Source organism: Herpailurus yagouaroundi, unplaced genomic scaffold, assembly GCF_014898765.1.
Source record: "Herpailurus yagouaroundi ecotype Mexico unplaced genomic scaffold, PumYag 140, whole genome shotgun sequence".
Lineage (NCBI taxonomy): Eukaryota > Metazoa > Chordata > Mammalia > Carnivora > Felidae > Herpailurus > Herpailurus yagouaroundi.
The window spans coordinates 24339723-24355735 of record NW_024412395.1 but is presented as its reverse complement, the minus strand read 5'-3'; the positions used below and the strand labels follow the sequence as shown (position 1 = coordinate 24355735).

Genomic DNA, 16013 nt, shown 5'->3' with positions numbered 1-16013 from the left:
AACAAACAAATAAATAAATAAGATAACTATCCTTGACATCGATGCACTGTGAATTTTCAAAATGGTAGCTATCGATTGTTAATAGGCACTCATTCATTAATATTGGTATATAATTTTTTTAATGTTTATTTATTTTTGAGAGAGAGAGAGAAAGACAGCATGAGCAGGGGTGGGGAAGAGAGAGAGGGAGACACAGAATCTGAAACAGGCTCCAGGATCTGAGCTGTCAGCACAAGCCTGACGTGGGGCTCAAACCCACAAACCACAAGATCGTGACCTAAGCCAAAGTCGGATGTTTAACCAACTGAGCCACCGAGGCGGCCCTGTGTATAAAAATTTTAATGCTGTTTGTCATTAAATCATATTTTTAAGAGAATATTTTTACATGAAAAGTTTTGCAACCTGCTAGAAATTCAATAAAAACTGCCACTGAGCTGTATCTGAAATATGTTGAAGTAAACTGAAGAATATATATGATTTAGGCAATTCTCATGAGAGATATGAAATTATTCAAATTAATTTAGATTTTGGATTTCAATCATGACAAGAGAAATATCACTTCCTCTTTTTTTAATGTATAGAATTCATTGAAATGAATATATTTAAAAGTTCAAGTAATGGTAATTTATTTTTAAATACTTACATTTCATATTGAATAAGAATTGTAAGCACGAATCATGCTATTGAAAAAATAATAATGTGATATATAGCATATATTTTCTTTCATTTTAAAATTTTATTTATGTTTGAGACAGAGAGAGACAGAGCATGAATGGGGGAGGGTCAGAGAGAGAGGGAGACACAGAATCAGAAGCAGGCTCCAGGCTCTGAGCTGTCAGCACAGAGCCCGACGTGGGGCTCGAACTCACGGACCGTGAGATCATGACCTGAGCCTAAGTCGAACGCTTAACCGACCGAGCCACCCTGGCCCCCCATAGCATATATTTTCAATATGAAAATGTGACATGATATACTGCTTTCAGTACTTCCTTTTTACTGTTTTAAATTCTTCATATATTTCTCAAAATATTTTGATTAAATCAACATTTCAATAATCTGAATGTTACTAAAGTAATGAATATACAGTTTGACTGTACATAATATTCATAAAATATTGAAAACACCTATTTCCCTATGAAGTATTACATTTTTAGTCTATGGTTATGGAAGAAGCATGGCTGTATCTGAACACTACTTAAAAAAATTGCTACATCTCTTGGTACCTGGGTGCCTCAGTCCATTAAGCAACCAGCTCTTGATTTTGGCTCAGGTCATGATCTCAAGGTCATGAGATGAAGCCCTGCTTCCGTCTGTGTGCTAAATGTGGAGTCTGCTTGGGATTCTCTCCTCCCCCCCCGCCCCTGCCCACCCTCCACAAAATAAATAAATAAACTTTAAAAGAAAAATTTCTACATCTCTTGTTGGAAAAAGTTTGAACTAAGCTTCATTATCCTCTGAGTTCAGAAATTGATACTAAAACCTGAATTATTAGTTTCCATAGCTTTCAAGTATATTTTTACCTTTAATAAACATGCAAAATTTAATTTACTTCTCAGAATAATGAAAAGAAAGGAATATATAAGTCAGATTGTTTCTTGCAATCTGTAGACACACAAAATAATCTATGAAATGAGTTAAATATTTATTGTATATAGCAACATTTTGAGGGTTTTTTTGTTTTTGTTTTTAAAGTCATTCCTTAATATTCGCTATATAGCACACCTAACCCAGTACAATAGTCTCATCTGTCACACCAGTCACATTTTTTGGCACTGTGCTTCAACTGCCAATACAACTTTAATGATTACATTATTTTAGTGTCGTCATTCTAAGTAATTAAAAACTATTTTTTAGTGTTTGAGTTAGAGTTTCTGATATAATCAAATGTTACTTATTGATAACTTGAAAACTACAACATAATGTAAAATAGCCTGGACATTTCCTTTGCCAATTAGATTGCTAGTGTTATAGACTTCTTTGTAACATTATGTAGGTATATATAGAAGTAAATATGCTTTATTTCTTGCCTTTCCGTCTTCTAGGAATAAATGTCACCAAAATGATGATTACCCAGATTGTATATAATCTCCAACCGTTTCAAAATTTTATGTCAGGTTTATCTTAGTTTCCGAGGGTGTCTCACAGATATTTATGGATAATACCTTTGTGAATCTCCCCTGCTTTATTGATATCTATTGCTTACCTTATCAGTGCTTCTGCTGGTTAGGTCTACTGGGATGGTCCACTGGGACAACACTTCTACCCTTGTGTGTTATACATTCTACTGGCACTACAAGACCATTCATTTTTAAAGTTTCATAAATAAAACCTGTGTTTCTTGGACTCATCAATGCACTAACATGTCAATGTGCTCCTTGAACAAGAGGGAAGTATATTCCACTCCTTTCCCTTGTGCTCATTTGCTTTCTGTTCACTTAATATCCAAAGTCACATTCTAAGTGTTAATGATCCAATTTAGAAAGAAATCAGAATTGAATATACCAGGCCTAATCTGCTATCCTGGACAGACATCATTATGTCCTGTAACCTTGCTGTCTCCTGGTACTTATCTGCACACATACCTCTATATCTTCTAACCAACATGCAAATTCCTTCTATCTTCCAGTGTGTCATATATTTTTAAATGTTTCTGAATTTTACTTAGTGTTCAGAAGATATCCTGACTACATTAATGAATATGTAATATACATACGCTTGTATATGTGTACATTCTTATGCCTACATACATATCTTAGAAAGAATGTGAACCTTAACCTGGCTAATTTTGGATGGAATCACAGTTCTCTGACACATTTACTTCCCTCCTCTTGCAGGTGACAATATGTGCCGAGTAAATAATGGGGGCTGTAGTACACTGTGCTTAGCCATTCCAGGAGGCCGAGTATGTGCATGTGCCGACAATCAACTTTTAGATGAAAATGGGACAACTTGCATATGTAAGTTTTCTTTGTGTTTTTGTATTTGTTACACTTATTGTTTGTCCATATATTTTTGAAGAACAGAAGCATATGAAACCAAGGGGGGAAAAATCAAACTTGGAAAGAGAAATTCAGATAATCACTTAGGTATAATTCTTTTTAAACTACAAATAATTAACTGAATTAATTTAATTTAAAAAGATGACCAGTGATGAAGTTTTCCAGAGTATTTGTCACTGCTGCATAATAGTTTAGTAAAATATATACGCCACAGAAGACAGTATTTCATAAAATAGGGAACCTCACTGTTAGGAGCTATAAAAATGTGTAGTTGTTATATAGATGATAGTTGATGCACATTGTAAGACCTTCAACTAAATAGTTAATAAGGTTGATTATCTATCTTTGTTGTGAAGTCAAAAGAAGCAGACAAAGAAGAGACTTAGGGAAATTCTAGACTTTGTCAAAATAGTGAATTAGTTGGATTAATTGACCTGGATTAAAGGCACTTTATTAACTTTTACTGACCGTCCTCAATTTGTTGCATCTTGTTATTCTCATGTGGCCCTTTTGAAATTTGTTCTGTCTATACATATCAAGTCCCTTGCCACAATAATAGGAGCAATTATATGTATGCATTGAATACTATATAAATGCTTCTGGAATGATTTGAATTTGTTGCATGTTACTCATGATTCTCCAGAAAAACAGAACCAATAGCATGTATGTGTATAGAAAGAGATTTGTTATGAGGAATTGGCTCATGCAAGTATGGAGGCTGACAACTCCCCATATTTGCAGTCAGCAAGTTAGAAACTGAGGAGCACCAATGGCGTAGTTCCAGTCCAAATGCTGGTTAGGCTGAAGACCCATGAAGAGCAGCCAATGTTTTATTTGGAGTCTTAAGCCAGGGGAAAACAAAACAAAACAATATCCCAGTTCAAGGCAGTCAGGCAGGAAGAATCCCTCTTATGTGTAAGAAGGTAGGCCTTGTCATTCAATTCAGGCCTTCAACTGACTGGATGAGAACCACTCACATCTGAGAGGGTGATCTGCTTAATATAGTCTATAGATTCCAATGTTAATCTCATGTAAAACACTCTGACACACACACCCAGAATGATATTTGACCAAATGTCTGGTCCCTTTATAGCCTACTCAACTTGACACATAAAATTAACTGTCACATATTGTTAAAGAATACACAAATAAATGGATTTTTCCATCAGTGATAATGATTGTCTCTGGGGAGGCAGGAGAAGTAAGTATAATGAAGAAGACTTCAACTTAACTGAAATATTTGATTTCTTCTGAAGAAGAAATAATGTGAATAAAGGATTTTTTAAAGTTTTTATTTATTGATTTTGAGAGAGAGAGAGAGAGACAGTGCAGGCATGAGTGGGGGGAGGCAGAGAGAGAGAGGGAGACAGAGAATCCCAAGCAGACTCCAGGCTGTCAGTGCTGAGCCCTATGCGGGGCTTGATATCACAAACTGTGAGATCATGACCTGAGCTGAGATCAAGAGTCAGATGCTCAACTGACTGAGCCACCCAGGTGCCGCAAGGATTTTTTAAATGATTTAATATGTGGTAATACTTGAGATATATATAGAAAGAATTTAAATGAAAAATCTACCCGTAATGTTACAATCCAACAATAAACTACTAAAACATTTTGATGTTGTTCCTTTTAATTATATATCCCTGGAGGTTATTATTTTTTACTAGTACTAATGATAATCATAGGCAAAATTTATTGAATTCTTGTATAGATTTCATGATTCTCATTAGCTGTTAATAATAGTATAAGGAAGATACTTTTACTTCTTCACTTTATTATTCAGAATGAAGACTTGAGAGTTAATAACTTTTCAAAATTCACATAATTAGCAATCAGGACATTTGGAATTTAGCCCCTAAATTATTTTATTTTGGAGGCCAAATTCTTAATTATGTTACAGTGTTACAAATTTTAGATCATACCTTGGTATAATTTATCTTGTGCTTTATTTTTACTTAATTGGAGCGTAAGTGTCTTATCATGTGACTACATCTTCTTTGTAAACATGACTTTTAAACCATTTATCCTCATTTTTCTACTTGATGTTTGATGTTACTTCTGATCTATTTTTACACACCATTTGTGCGTTTCCTTACTGTTTATGATCCCTTCTATATTTTAGCACATAGTCCATGGTCAATTTGTTGCATCTTCTTTACATCTTTTTTAAGCATTTGGAATAATAACACCAGCTTTAAATTCTATTACTTTTGAATTTTAACTATTTGAGATGAGGACTTTGGCTTTCTTTGTATTATTCTCTTTATCTTCTAAATTTCATTCCTTATTATAATTTAGGATTTCTGACAAAAATATTATTTTGAATCATTAATCATTGTCTTTATATAACAGGTTTTGACATATATAGCTAGTTTGTTGATCAATTTTATAATGTTTTCTTTTTGACCTGAATCAGTGCTTCACTAGTTGTATTGCTCAGTATTCAAACTTTAGCTCCTCATTGTTTAATTATTAATTTTCACTGAAGTGTAGGATAAAGTATTAAAGTTGCTTCTTTAGAATAAAAGAGTACAAAGATTGTATACTGTGGAGTTCTTTTGTTTTCTAAATAAGTCTCCTTTGCATTTATATGTGATTAACAATTCTTCTGAATATTAATTCTTGGCCAGACAAAAATTTTCTTCAAACTTCTAGAAATACTTTTTAATTTAATTTAATAAATACTATTTAATTTATTCTGGGATAATATACTTGAGAGCACAATTATGAATTTTACTTCTCTGGGAAAGCTTTTTTCATTACTAGTGAGATTTTTAAATTGCCTGTAAGACAATTCATGTAGAACATAATTATTTGAAGTATACTTTCTTTGAGTAATCAGGTGGTTTTCCTTCCTTTGTTCTGTGGTGGTAATATTTTGTAATTCCTATTTTGTTGTTGTTTATTTATCATAAGAAGAGATCTATCGAGACCCCTAGTTTGTCAACAGACAAGAATTAAGCATTGCTTTGAACAGCGTAAAGTCTGTCTAGTTGTCCACTAGCCTAAATCATAACTTAGGTATTGAGAGAATAGGTATAGTGTATATGCAGATTTCTAACTCAGTTTTTAGTGTCTACCACACGTTCATATAAAATTATTTTTCTGGTATAAAATGAGATATTTTGTTGTGCCCTCTGAATAAATCTGACACTTTGAATGGTGAACACACACACACACACACACACACACACACACAGAGTTATGTGTGGACATCCACCAAGTCTCATCCTGACCTTGGTCTATCCCCAGACTTCCTCCTAAGGATGGAAGGTAACAGTGCAAGTATCTCCTTTTTTGGTAAGCACAGACCTCACAGTCAGTATTGAGGGAGCAAAGGGTTTGTTTAAAGATAGACAGCCTTGGAGCACATGGGTGGCTCAGTCTGTTAAGCCTCAGACTCATGATTTCAACTCAAGTCATGATCTCACGGTTTGTGAGATGAAGCCCTACATTGGGCTCTGCACTCACAGTGTGGAGCCTGCTTGGGTTGTCTCCCTCCTTCTCTCTCTACCCATCCCCACTCTCAAAATAAATACACATGAAAAAAAAAACAGGTTTATTCCATTTTTAGTGATATGAATTAGAGAAACTTTTGGCTGAATATTTAAATCCAGTCCTATTGGTCTTGTAATAAAGTAAAAATTCCCTTAGGATGGTGTCAGTCAAGTTATCGAGGGACTGAGTTTTCAGGGATCTTGTGAGTTTTTATCCTTCATCTTAATTTTCATACTGGAGTGAAACAGAAGGTCTATACATCAGATACTGATATCTTGATGACTTTTTAAGCTTGAAATGTTCTAATTAATTATTTAATTTTAGTTGTGTGAATCATAATTATCTGGGTCATTGACTTCCAAATTATTTTTCTATTTCCTTCACTCTATGCCCCACTAAAAACTTAGGGATTCCTTATGAGGTGGCATATCTATACCTATATCGATATTGAAGTAGAAAAAATACTAGCCATTGGAAATCTCTGTGTAAGTAAAAATTGGGGGAATTTGGCTTGTAAGGAAAGACTGTACGCGGAGTTGGTCATGCAGTTATGTTAGGAAATTTGTTTTTATGACCAGACACATGTAATTATACATTTGGTGAAAGATAGAAATGTTTCTGTATTCTTGGTGTCTTTCTAATCTCTACAATACACTGATGATATAACTTCAATACAATATAAAGATATAAGAAAGAAGATTATATTATCTATACTTGTTAGACTAAACAATGTTAAATCAACAAAACCATGTGAGATGTTCTTTGACAATTTGTTGTTGCATTTGACTGTTTAAAACTCTACTGTATCTCTAATATGTCATGCAACTTACCTAGGTTTCTTTCCAATGTAATGGGAAAAAATAGGATAGACCATAAAATTACTCATTTCTTACACAGAACTCAAAGTGTGTTTATATAAATTATTCCATTTCTCATATTTAATGGCAAAGGTTTTCAAAGGATATGTTAACCTTCTTAGTTTTCAGATGAGGAAATTCAAGCGCAAAAGAAGTACACACAGAGTTTATGGTTGCCGAGTATGGTATAAAAAAATATGAGTGTGTGACTGACGTCTTATTAATACTGATTCCTCTGAGCTTCTCATCTAGTTCAGGCTAGATTACAGTTTTATGAATTTATCTCAGCTGGATTAAGTCTGTAATCTGAGTTAACAAAATACATATTGCAACCATTGAGATATGATTGTTCTGGTTCCAGTCATCCTCATTGAATTGACATCAAATGAACAAAAACCCATTGGCAGTTGGTCAGGACAGAATTAAACACCAATGGTTGTTTCTCAGTGAATTTGCAGCATAAGGCTATGCCAGAGAGGCATTCACCCAGCAGAAAAATATTGGCATGCTACATGATTGATTAAGGATGAATTCTAATTCCATGCCTGGAAGGAATCAAGAATGAGAGTAGGCTGGACTCTTTGTCCTTGTGAATCTTGTGTGGCATGGGCACATCCTCTCACAGTTAGAAATGAGGCCTGGTGTAGCATAGGAACCTGGAACTGACTGCCCCAGAGAGACATATGTAAAGCCCATTGATCAATTATCAAGTGAGGTTTTTTGTTTGTTTGTTTGTTTTAATTTATTTGATGCCTTTGTGGGGGGAAATACTACATTCAAAATTAATAAATGAGGACAAGAATAATCCCAAGAAAGTAAGCTCCTGGAAAAAAAAAAAAAAGATAGTCACTATTTTTTTTCAACAGGATATTTTTGCCTAGAGTAATAAGACAGTAATTCTTTAAATTCTTCTTTAGTGGCCTGAAAGAAAAGACAGGATTTTCCAATGTTCTTTTCCTAAGAGAGCAACTTAAACGTATTGATCATCCAAGGGTAGCCTTGCACAATTATATGTCAGTGGTACTCTGTGACCTTCTTTACCTTGTGGAACACCAGATATATTCCTCTGTCAAAAACAGTGCTCCACTATGGCTAAGCCATTTATCTGTTCAGCTGTGACAAGCCTTATGTTCTAGGATATATGCAATCTAATGTGTAGTAAAAAGTTTAAGGCACTAAAAAGTTTAGAAGCCCCATCCAGATGAATATTTATGGCCTTCTGTGCATAGGAACTCACAGAAGATTATGTACCACTTAGGTTGGCTGCTCAGAAGACCACTCTATCTAATGAAAGGTCATCCTGCTGTGATATAAAGGAGAAAATTCAAAACCCATGGTAGCATTATTTGCACTGCCTTCCTATATAGGCAAGCTTATATACATCAAAACCACTACAACTTGAAGTTTTCTTTTAGTTTTTTTTTTTTTTTGTCTCCCTGCCTAAATAAAGGGATAGTTAGAAATTCTCTCAAAATACAAAACCAATTTGTTAAATAAATATGTTGTGATATGAGATGTATAAGGATAATAGAAATTTTATTTTATTTTTTTGTAATGGGATTCATGCTTTTATGGCTAAGTTATAATGATTTTGATATAGTTAGCAGCTAAACATTAGTTGACAGAAGAGACAGTATTACTTTATATCTATGTTACCAGACCAGGATTAAAAAGAGGATAAATGAATTTAGAAACATAGACACTTGTTCATGGGCACCATAGCTTATTAAACCAAGGTTAGGAACATATGTATCAAGTTCAATTGCTGAGCTGAGATCCAAATCTGAGATTATTCCAAATTAAAATAAAATAAACCAGTTTATTAGTAATGTTTCTCCCTTTACTTCTTTTTTTTTTTTAATGTTTATTTATTTTTGGATAGAGACAGACAGAGCATGAATGGGGGAGGGTCAGTGAGAGGGAGACAAAGAATCCAAAGCAGGCTCCAGGCTCTGAGCTGTCAGCACAGAACCCGATGCGGGGCTCGAACTCACAAACTGTGAGATCATGACCTGAGCCGAAGTCGGAGTCTCAACTGACTGAGCCACTCAGGCGCCCCTCCCTTTACTTTTTTATAATCTGGACATTTACTCCTGCCATCCAATTTTTTACTGGGAAGTAATTCTAGAGTGCATATTTCCCTTTGTAGTGTATGGAAGGGTCATGTGGAGACCTTCTAATTTCAATGTTCTAACAGCAGGTATCATAGGATGTATGAAACCTGATAGTTCCTTGCTGGGAATATTGTGATTCATGTCATTTTAGCTTTGATCCTGGTTAAATTAAAGGATTATTTATGACTTTGTCAGTTTTCTGGTGAGATCATGTTGTAATATTTTTATAAGAAGTGACCCTAGCTGTAGAATTATGGATTCTCCATCAGTTTTCAAATTCATAGTGCAAAGCACAGCTCTAAAGCAAAGCTTGCATTTCTAGCACTTGTTAATATACTGAAAGCAATGTATGTGTCTGCCCAAACACACAAGTGCTATATAGGTTCAGTTACATTAAACATCAGAAAAGAGTGACTTTCATGGAGGTTTCCTATATGTTCACTGTTTTGGTGTGGGGGAAAATTTATCACTCCCTCTTTCTGTTTATCTACATATAAATCTTTTTTTTTTCATCAATTAAATTCACTTCATCAATGATGTTGGGTGATTGTAGAAGGCTATTAGCTTTTTTAGCCACTTGAAATGAAATTGTTTTCATGAAGTATTTATACAATCCCCAGAGATAGAATTTCTCCCTATAATAAGGCTGTGACATAGGATTATCCATCTCTGCTAATTCCAGGAATTTAGGCAGCAAGTAATTTTTAACATCTCCTCAATGCCTGGTTCTATTCTAGGTTAATACCTCTATTCTGTATGTGACATTCCCTTCCTACATTCAAGGATTTCAAATGGAAACATTAGATGTATAAAAATTAATTATAAAATTACTCCTTTATAGAGGTTTTTGCAAGGTAATAGAATACTAATCTTATTTTTTCTGGATACTATTGGCTCCCTTAATGTGATGCCAAATATATTTGCTTCATCATATAATTGATTCTCACAAAAGTATGTAGATTGCCTGGTCATTAACTGGGGTGCTATGATATATGACTTTGCCACCCAATTCCACAGAGTTAGGTCAATGCTGGGAAAAAAAGCCCATGCTTTTTGAATGTCTAAATTGCCATTTTATCCAGATTATCACCTATCACATTAGATGTCTTCTTTTTGTTTTATTTTTTAAATGTTTATTTATTAGAGAGAGAAAGAGAGAGAGAAAGAGATCGTGAGTGGGGGAGTGGTAGAGAGAGGCAGAGACACAGAATCAGAAGCAGGTTCCAGGCTCTGAACTTTCAGACAGAGCCCGACACAGGTCTCGAACTCACAAGCAGTGAGATCATGACCTGAGCTGAAGTCGGATACTCAACCAACTGAACCACACAGGCGCCCCTAAATGTTTTCTTGATAATGGACATTGTTAGCTCCAAAATAATCTGTCTTCTATCATTAAAAATCCTGCCCATTCCCAATTGATAGCATTCTTAACATGGTTTCTGTGTGACATAGAAACTACTGACTTGTAACTTCTGTCTACATCTGGAAGACTTGGGTTAGGACTAGAAAAAACTAATGATGTCAAATACTCAGTATGTTTTTTGTTTTTTTTTTGTTTGTTTGTTTGTTTTGTTTTTTTTTAATATTTACTAGTATGTCAACAATTCTGAAGGGTCTGAGATTTTTACCCTAGGCAAGCTAAAATGTGAACCTGTTAAAGCTTCTTAGATTCTGACAGAAGACCCACAACTCCTGGATCAGACACAGAAGATGTTATTAGTCATGTCACAGCAGGCAGCATGAGTTTCCTGTTCATATTCTTCTCCTTGTCCTACTCACCCTCAAATCATGTGGGGGCAATGCACAGGCAGGTCTAGGTGGAAGCTACATACACAGTGAATTTGTATTCACACTGAGGAACCTCAAGCTTGAGTCTACTAAAAAATCTTCCCAAACTCTGCCCCTAAGGAAGACATTATCTTTACAATTTTGGCCAAGAGAAAAAAATTCTCTCTGCTGTAGAAGGTGGCATTATCTCTGTCTTCCAAGGCTGTGAGCTATATAAATATTCTTGAAGAAAAGTCCAGAATAAAAACTGACACAAGAAGTATAGAAATGCAGTGGAGAAATGCCTCTTGTTCAACAAATTGCAGGGCCTACAAGAGGACTTGCAGACACTCTTTTAAATGTCAAATGTATTTGTATATATTTCATTATATCTGTTCTTACAGATATAAGCAATGCCTAACAGCTATTACGAATGATAATGATATACAGCAATGACATTGATGCAGATCAATAACAGCAGTGAATATAACAAGATGAAATTACCCCAGGAGGTTGGCTCTATTGGTTTTCAAACAATTGTTCACATTCTGTCATGAAAAATGAGAATAAAACTTTGGACGTTGTCATCATGTATTTTTGAAAAGTGCCAACTTTGTATTTGCAAATATCATTTAAAAATAACCATCTACCACACATATTTGAAACCATGTTTAAAACCAGTTTGGAAATTTTGCCTATTTGCATTCCTTCCATAATGATCTAAATATCAGTTGAAAAACATTTGAACTCTTAACAGACTTAAAGACCTTATCTCTAAATTGATTATGTTAAAGAATATTTAGTTTAAAAATACTAATTTGGGGGAGAGCAGTTTGTCCTTCCCTAGACACCTTGCTCTTCTTTAATATAATTGTAATTGTGCAGAAGCAGCTTTAATTTCACCCTTGTATATGGATATCCTTGATCATTTCTTAAAACTGTCAATTGGGTTTATTTGATCAAATAACCATGTGAAAGCCAAGTTTTTTAAATTGGTGGGATTTTATCAGGAAAAAAAAAAAGATGGTTTCTGGGATTTTCTAGTCCTCAAGCTATCAAACAACCAAATTGATGTGATACATCATAGAAGTAAACTATAGAGAGACTACAGGAAATCTTAAAGCTGAACTTAAGTTTGGGTGAAAACTGATTGCATCTCAAATTAGTTTTCTTATCTGATTAGATTTTTTTAACTGAGATTGTTGACCATTAGGCTTAATCACTATAGAATAGAAATTAATCAAACCACTCTTCATTAAATGCCCAGTTCTAAGCTGATCTTATATGGAGTCAAAGAAGAAATTATACCACCCTCAACAATCTTAGGGTCCAATTGACCAAATTTGGGACTCAAGTTAGGAAAGTTTGCATGCTATCGGTGATCGATTGTAGAGATTTTGAGAGGAGAGTTCTGTTGTAGAAAAGGCCAGACATATTCCAGTACTTCCACTTTGCTTTGGTTACTAACCCTCACAACTATTTGCTACTCAGAGTTCAATGGGAGAACCAATGATTTGCCCTCTTTGGTTTTAAATTGTTGTCGTTTCCTATTTGGAACTTGTTCTATATAGATAACAATTTATTTATTTTTTTTTTTTTTTACTTTCAGCTGACCTTACAGAAATGACATCATTAGAGAAATTGCTGCTTCAGCATTTTGTTATTGAAAAAGGATTAGAATTAAAAAGGGAGATAAAATTACTCTCAGTTCCTGCATATAGTGTCTGCCTGTCTGAGAGGGGATAGAAGAAACACAGGCTTACCTTTATTTGAATTGAATATTTCATTCACTGTACTGATTAGTTTTCACAGTTAAGGCCTTAAGCAAGAGTCTGAATTTAATGGGCAGTTTTTCTTTTCCAACCACAGGAAACCTCATGTCTTGTGCTTCACTGCAGATTCTCCGCAGTTAAGGTTGAAGGGTCGTATTCCCTCTTCCATTCTTTGGAGCAGGGAAAATGCAAGGATTAAGGGAGTGCTGACACCAAGTGTTCTGGAAATGTCATATATGTTTTCCCAATATCCCATATTATTCACTTGTATATAGGTTTTGTGATCATTTATCAGTTCAAATGAGTTGTCCAAAATAAAGTTTAAGGCCATCAGGTGGAAAGATTGGGTTTGTTTCTCCTAACAATAATCTAACTTTTGATAATTCAACACCTTTTTTGGTCCATGAAACATAAACTATTTACTTTAACCATTGCTACACATTCCTATCTCTTTGTAAACTCTATTGAATCCACTCAAAGTGAACAATAACAATCATCATAATACTTTGTTTTTAAAATTTTTTAGTGTTTATTTATGTTTGGAAGAGAAAGACGGGGGTGGGGGAGGCAAAGGGGAGAGGCAGAGAGAGAGGGAGACACAGAATCCAAAGCAGGCTCAGGCTCTAAACAGTCAGTACAGAGCCCAACACGGGGCTCAATCTCAAGAACAGTGACATCATGACCTGAGCCGAGATCTGACATTCAACCCTCTGAGACACCCAGGTGTCCCTAACACTTACAATTTGTGAACAAATCGCAATGAACTGAATTCCTAACACTTGATTAGAGAACATGGAGTATTCAGAGAAAATACTGCATAGAATCTGGATGTACAATGAGATGATTTTGATTAACTTAATAGTTCCATGAATACCTAACCAGACCTGAGTTTTTCTCCCACTTGCAGACCAGCAAAGTAAATGTGACTACCATGGCTGTGTTATTGCCTTGTCTTTTCACTCTGATTAATTTGGGGTGCACTTATCTGTAAAATGAAGGTAGTAAAATTTTTTGCCATGCCTACCCTGTCAAGGGTCATGAAGATAATTGAGATTATGAATGAATGCCCTTTAAAAAGTAAAACTACATGCTCAACATGAATATGAGGTGGTATTATGTTATTATTATTGTTATTAGTGATTATTTTGGTGACAGTTTAAAATCTTTAAAATTCTTAGTAGAATAATTATTTTCAGAAAAACTTACCTTTTTCTCATTTCTAGAGATGGTTGTCACTACAATGTTAAGATGTCTTTATATTTTCAATAAAATGAATCAATATTTTTGTTATTAAAATGAAGTTTGCATTGTAATGAACTGAACATGGCTAGTATTGTTTTTATGACTTTGATTTTTTTTTTAACCCTAGTTAATTCTGGAGAAGTATTGCCTCACATATGCAAAGCTGGAGAGTTCCGCTGTAAAAACAGACACTGTATCCAAGCTCGCTGGAAATGTGATGGTGATGATGACTGTCTAGACGGAAGTGATGAAGATTCAGTAAATTGCTGTATGTTTTCCTTCAAGTAATATTACATTTTCCTGAGTCTTTTGAAAAATCTAAAAATATCTTTGATAAAGAATTGAACTCAGCTTTTTTTTTTCCTTAGTCTACAGAGAGTAGATTTTAGATTGTCTTCTTGCATGGTTTTAAAGCACTGTTTTTCTCATCCTTTTCCATCTTTAATATTACCATTTTAACTAGAAGTCCTTATTACCATATTACCATATGGTAATATTACCATATTATAATATTTTTATATAATAATAATAATAATAATTTATTGTAATAGATTTTATTACAATATATTGTAAAATATATTTATTGTAAAATAATATATTGTAATAATAATTACAATATTACCATCATACCATATTACCATATGGACCAGAAGTCCATATTACCAGAAGTCCATCCTTCCCTCCTTTATACTGTCAGTGCCACCACACCATTGTTAGAAAGTTGCTATAGGAGATCCTTCTGGATCTCTGAATTCGAAGATGTGGAAAATCAATTGAAACTCCCTCAAGTCAGAACTACTCACACAGAAGGTCACGATCTACTCCATTGCCCCTTGGCATCAGAGCCTTGAAGAAGATCCGAGGACACAGACATGGTTTTGGAACATGTCATTACCTAACTTCACTGGCTCAGTACATGGTAGGAGACACATATGGGGCACTCCGATAGAAATTCAAGGTTTGATTTTCTTCCCTTTGGCTTCTGTTTAGCTGCTTATCATTTCCCATAGTCGGAATAATTTTATGTTTCTGGTTAGAATAAGGAATTGTCCCACATATATGAAAGTAAAACACTTTGAGAAACACCTTAAAAAATGTTTTGACAATATATTTGATTAGAGTCATACTGGAATGGCTTTGAGATATATAAGATCTTTTTACAGGGAGAGAGGTATGTGATTTATATATGTTATCTTTGGTCTTTTAATTTGACCCAGATAAATTATTTTAAAAAGAAAATTATTTTCCTTTCAATTGATGACATTTTCCAGGGTAAAATAGTTGAGCTAATTGAGTTAATTAACAGTCCATTTTCTTTTCTTTCTTTTTCTTCTGTTTTTATTTTTTTTTAATCAAGACTAAAAATAACGTTTTAACGATTCTTTGTTAATAATGGACAGAATTGGTCTGGGTGTCTATATAATGCAACTATCTGCATTTAGGGATAAAACCCAAATATGAGCTCTTAAAAAATATTGTGTGTACATAATATAGAAATTGCATTTAATACATGAATTGAACACTATTTTCCCTTAATTTTCAAACATGGACTCTGACTTCAACATTATGTGCTTCATATTTTCAACCTTATTAATATCTATATTATAAAGTGTGAAACCATAAATAACACATCAAATACTAAGTTGATACAATTATACAAAAACTTTAGAATGGAGGAGCATTTCATCTAAGGAGAAAGTGTTTTTTCTCTACTTTTTGACACAAATGGTGTAGTATTTATTGAGTAAATTGATAACCTCATTC

At 34.1% G+C, this 16013-nt stretch overlaps 1 protein-coding gene across 4 annotated transcripts in view; it reads left to right on the top strand.

The window, feature by feature from the left end:
* The window catches only part of LRP1B (LDL receptor related protein 1B), a 1898953-nt gene that overhangs the window by 1167080 nt on the left and 715860 nt on the right, over nucleotides 1–16013 (top strand). For all 4 annotated transcript variants that reach the window (XM_040474969.1, XM_040474970.1, XM_040474968.1 and 1 more), the window contains exons 15-16: nucleotides 2835–2957; nucleotides 14377–14517. In XM_040474969.1, the coding sequence (XP_040330903.1) occupies nucleotides 2835–2957; nucleotides 14377–14517 (264 nt within the window). The remainder of the gene's footprint in view (nucleotides 1–2834; nucleotides 2958–14376; nucleotides 14518–16013) is intronic.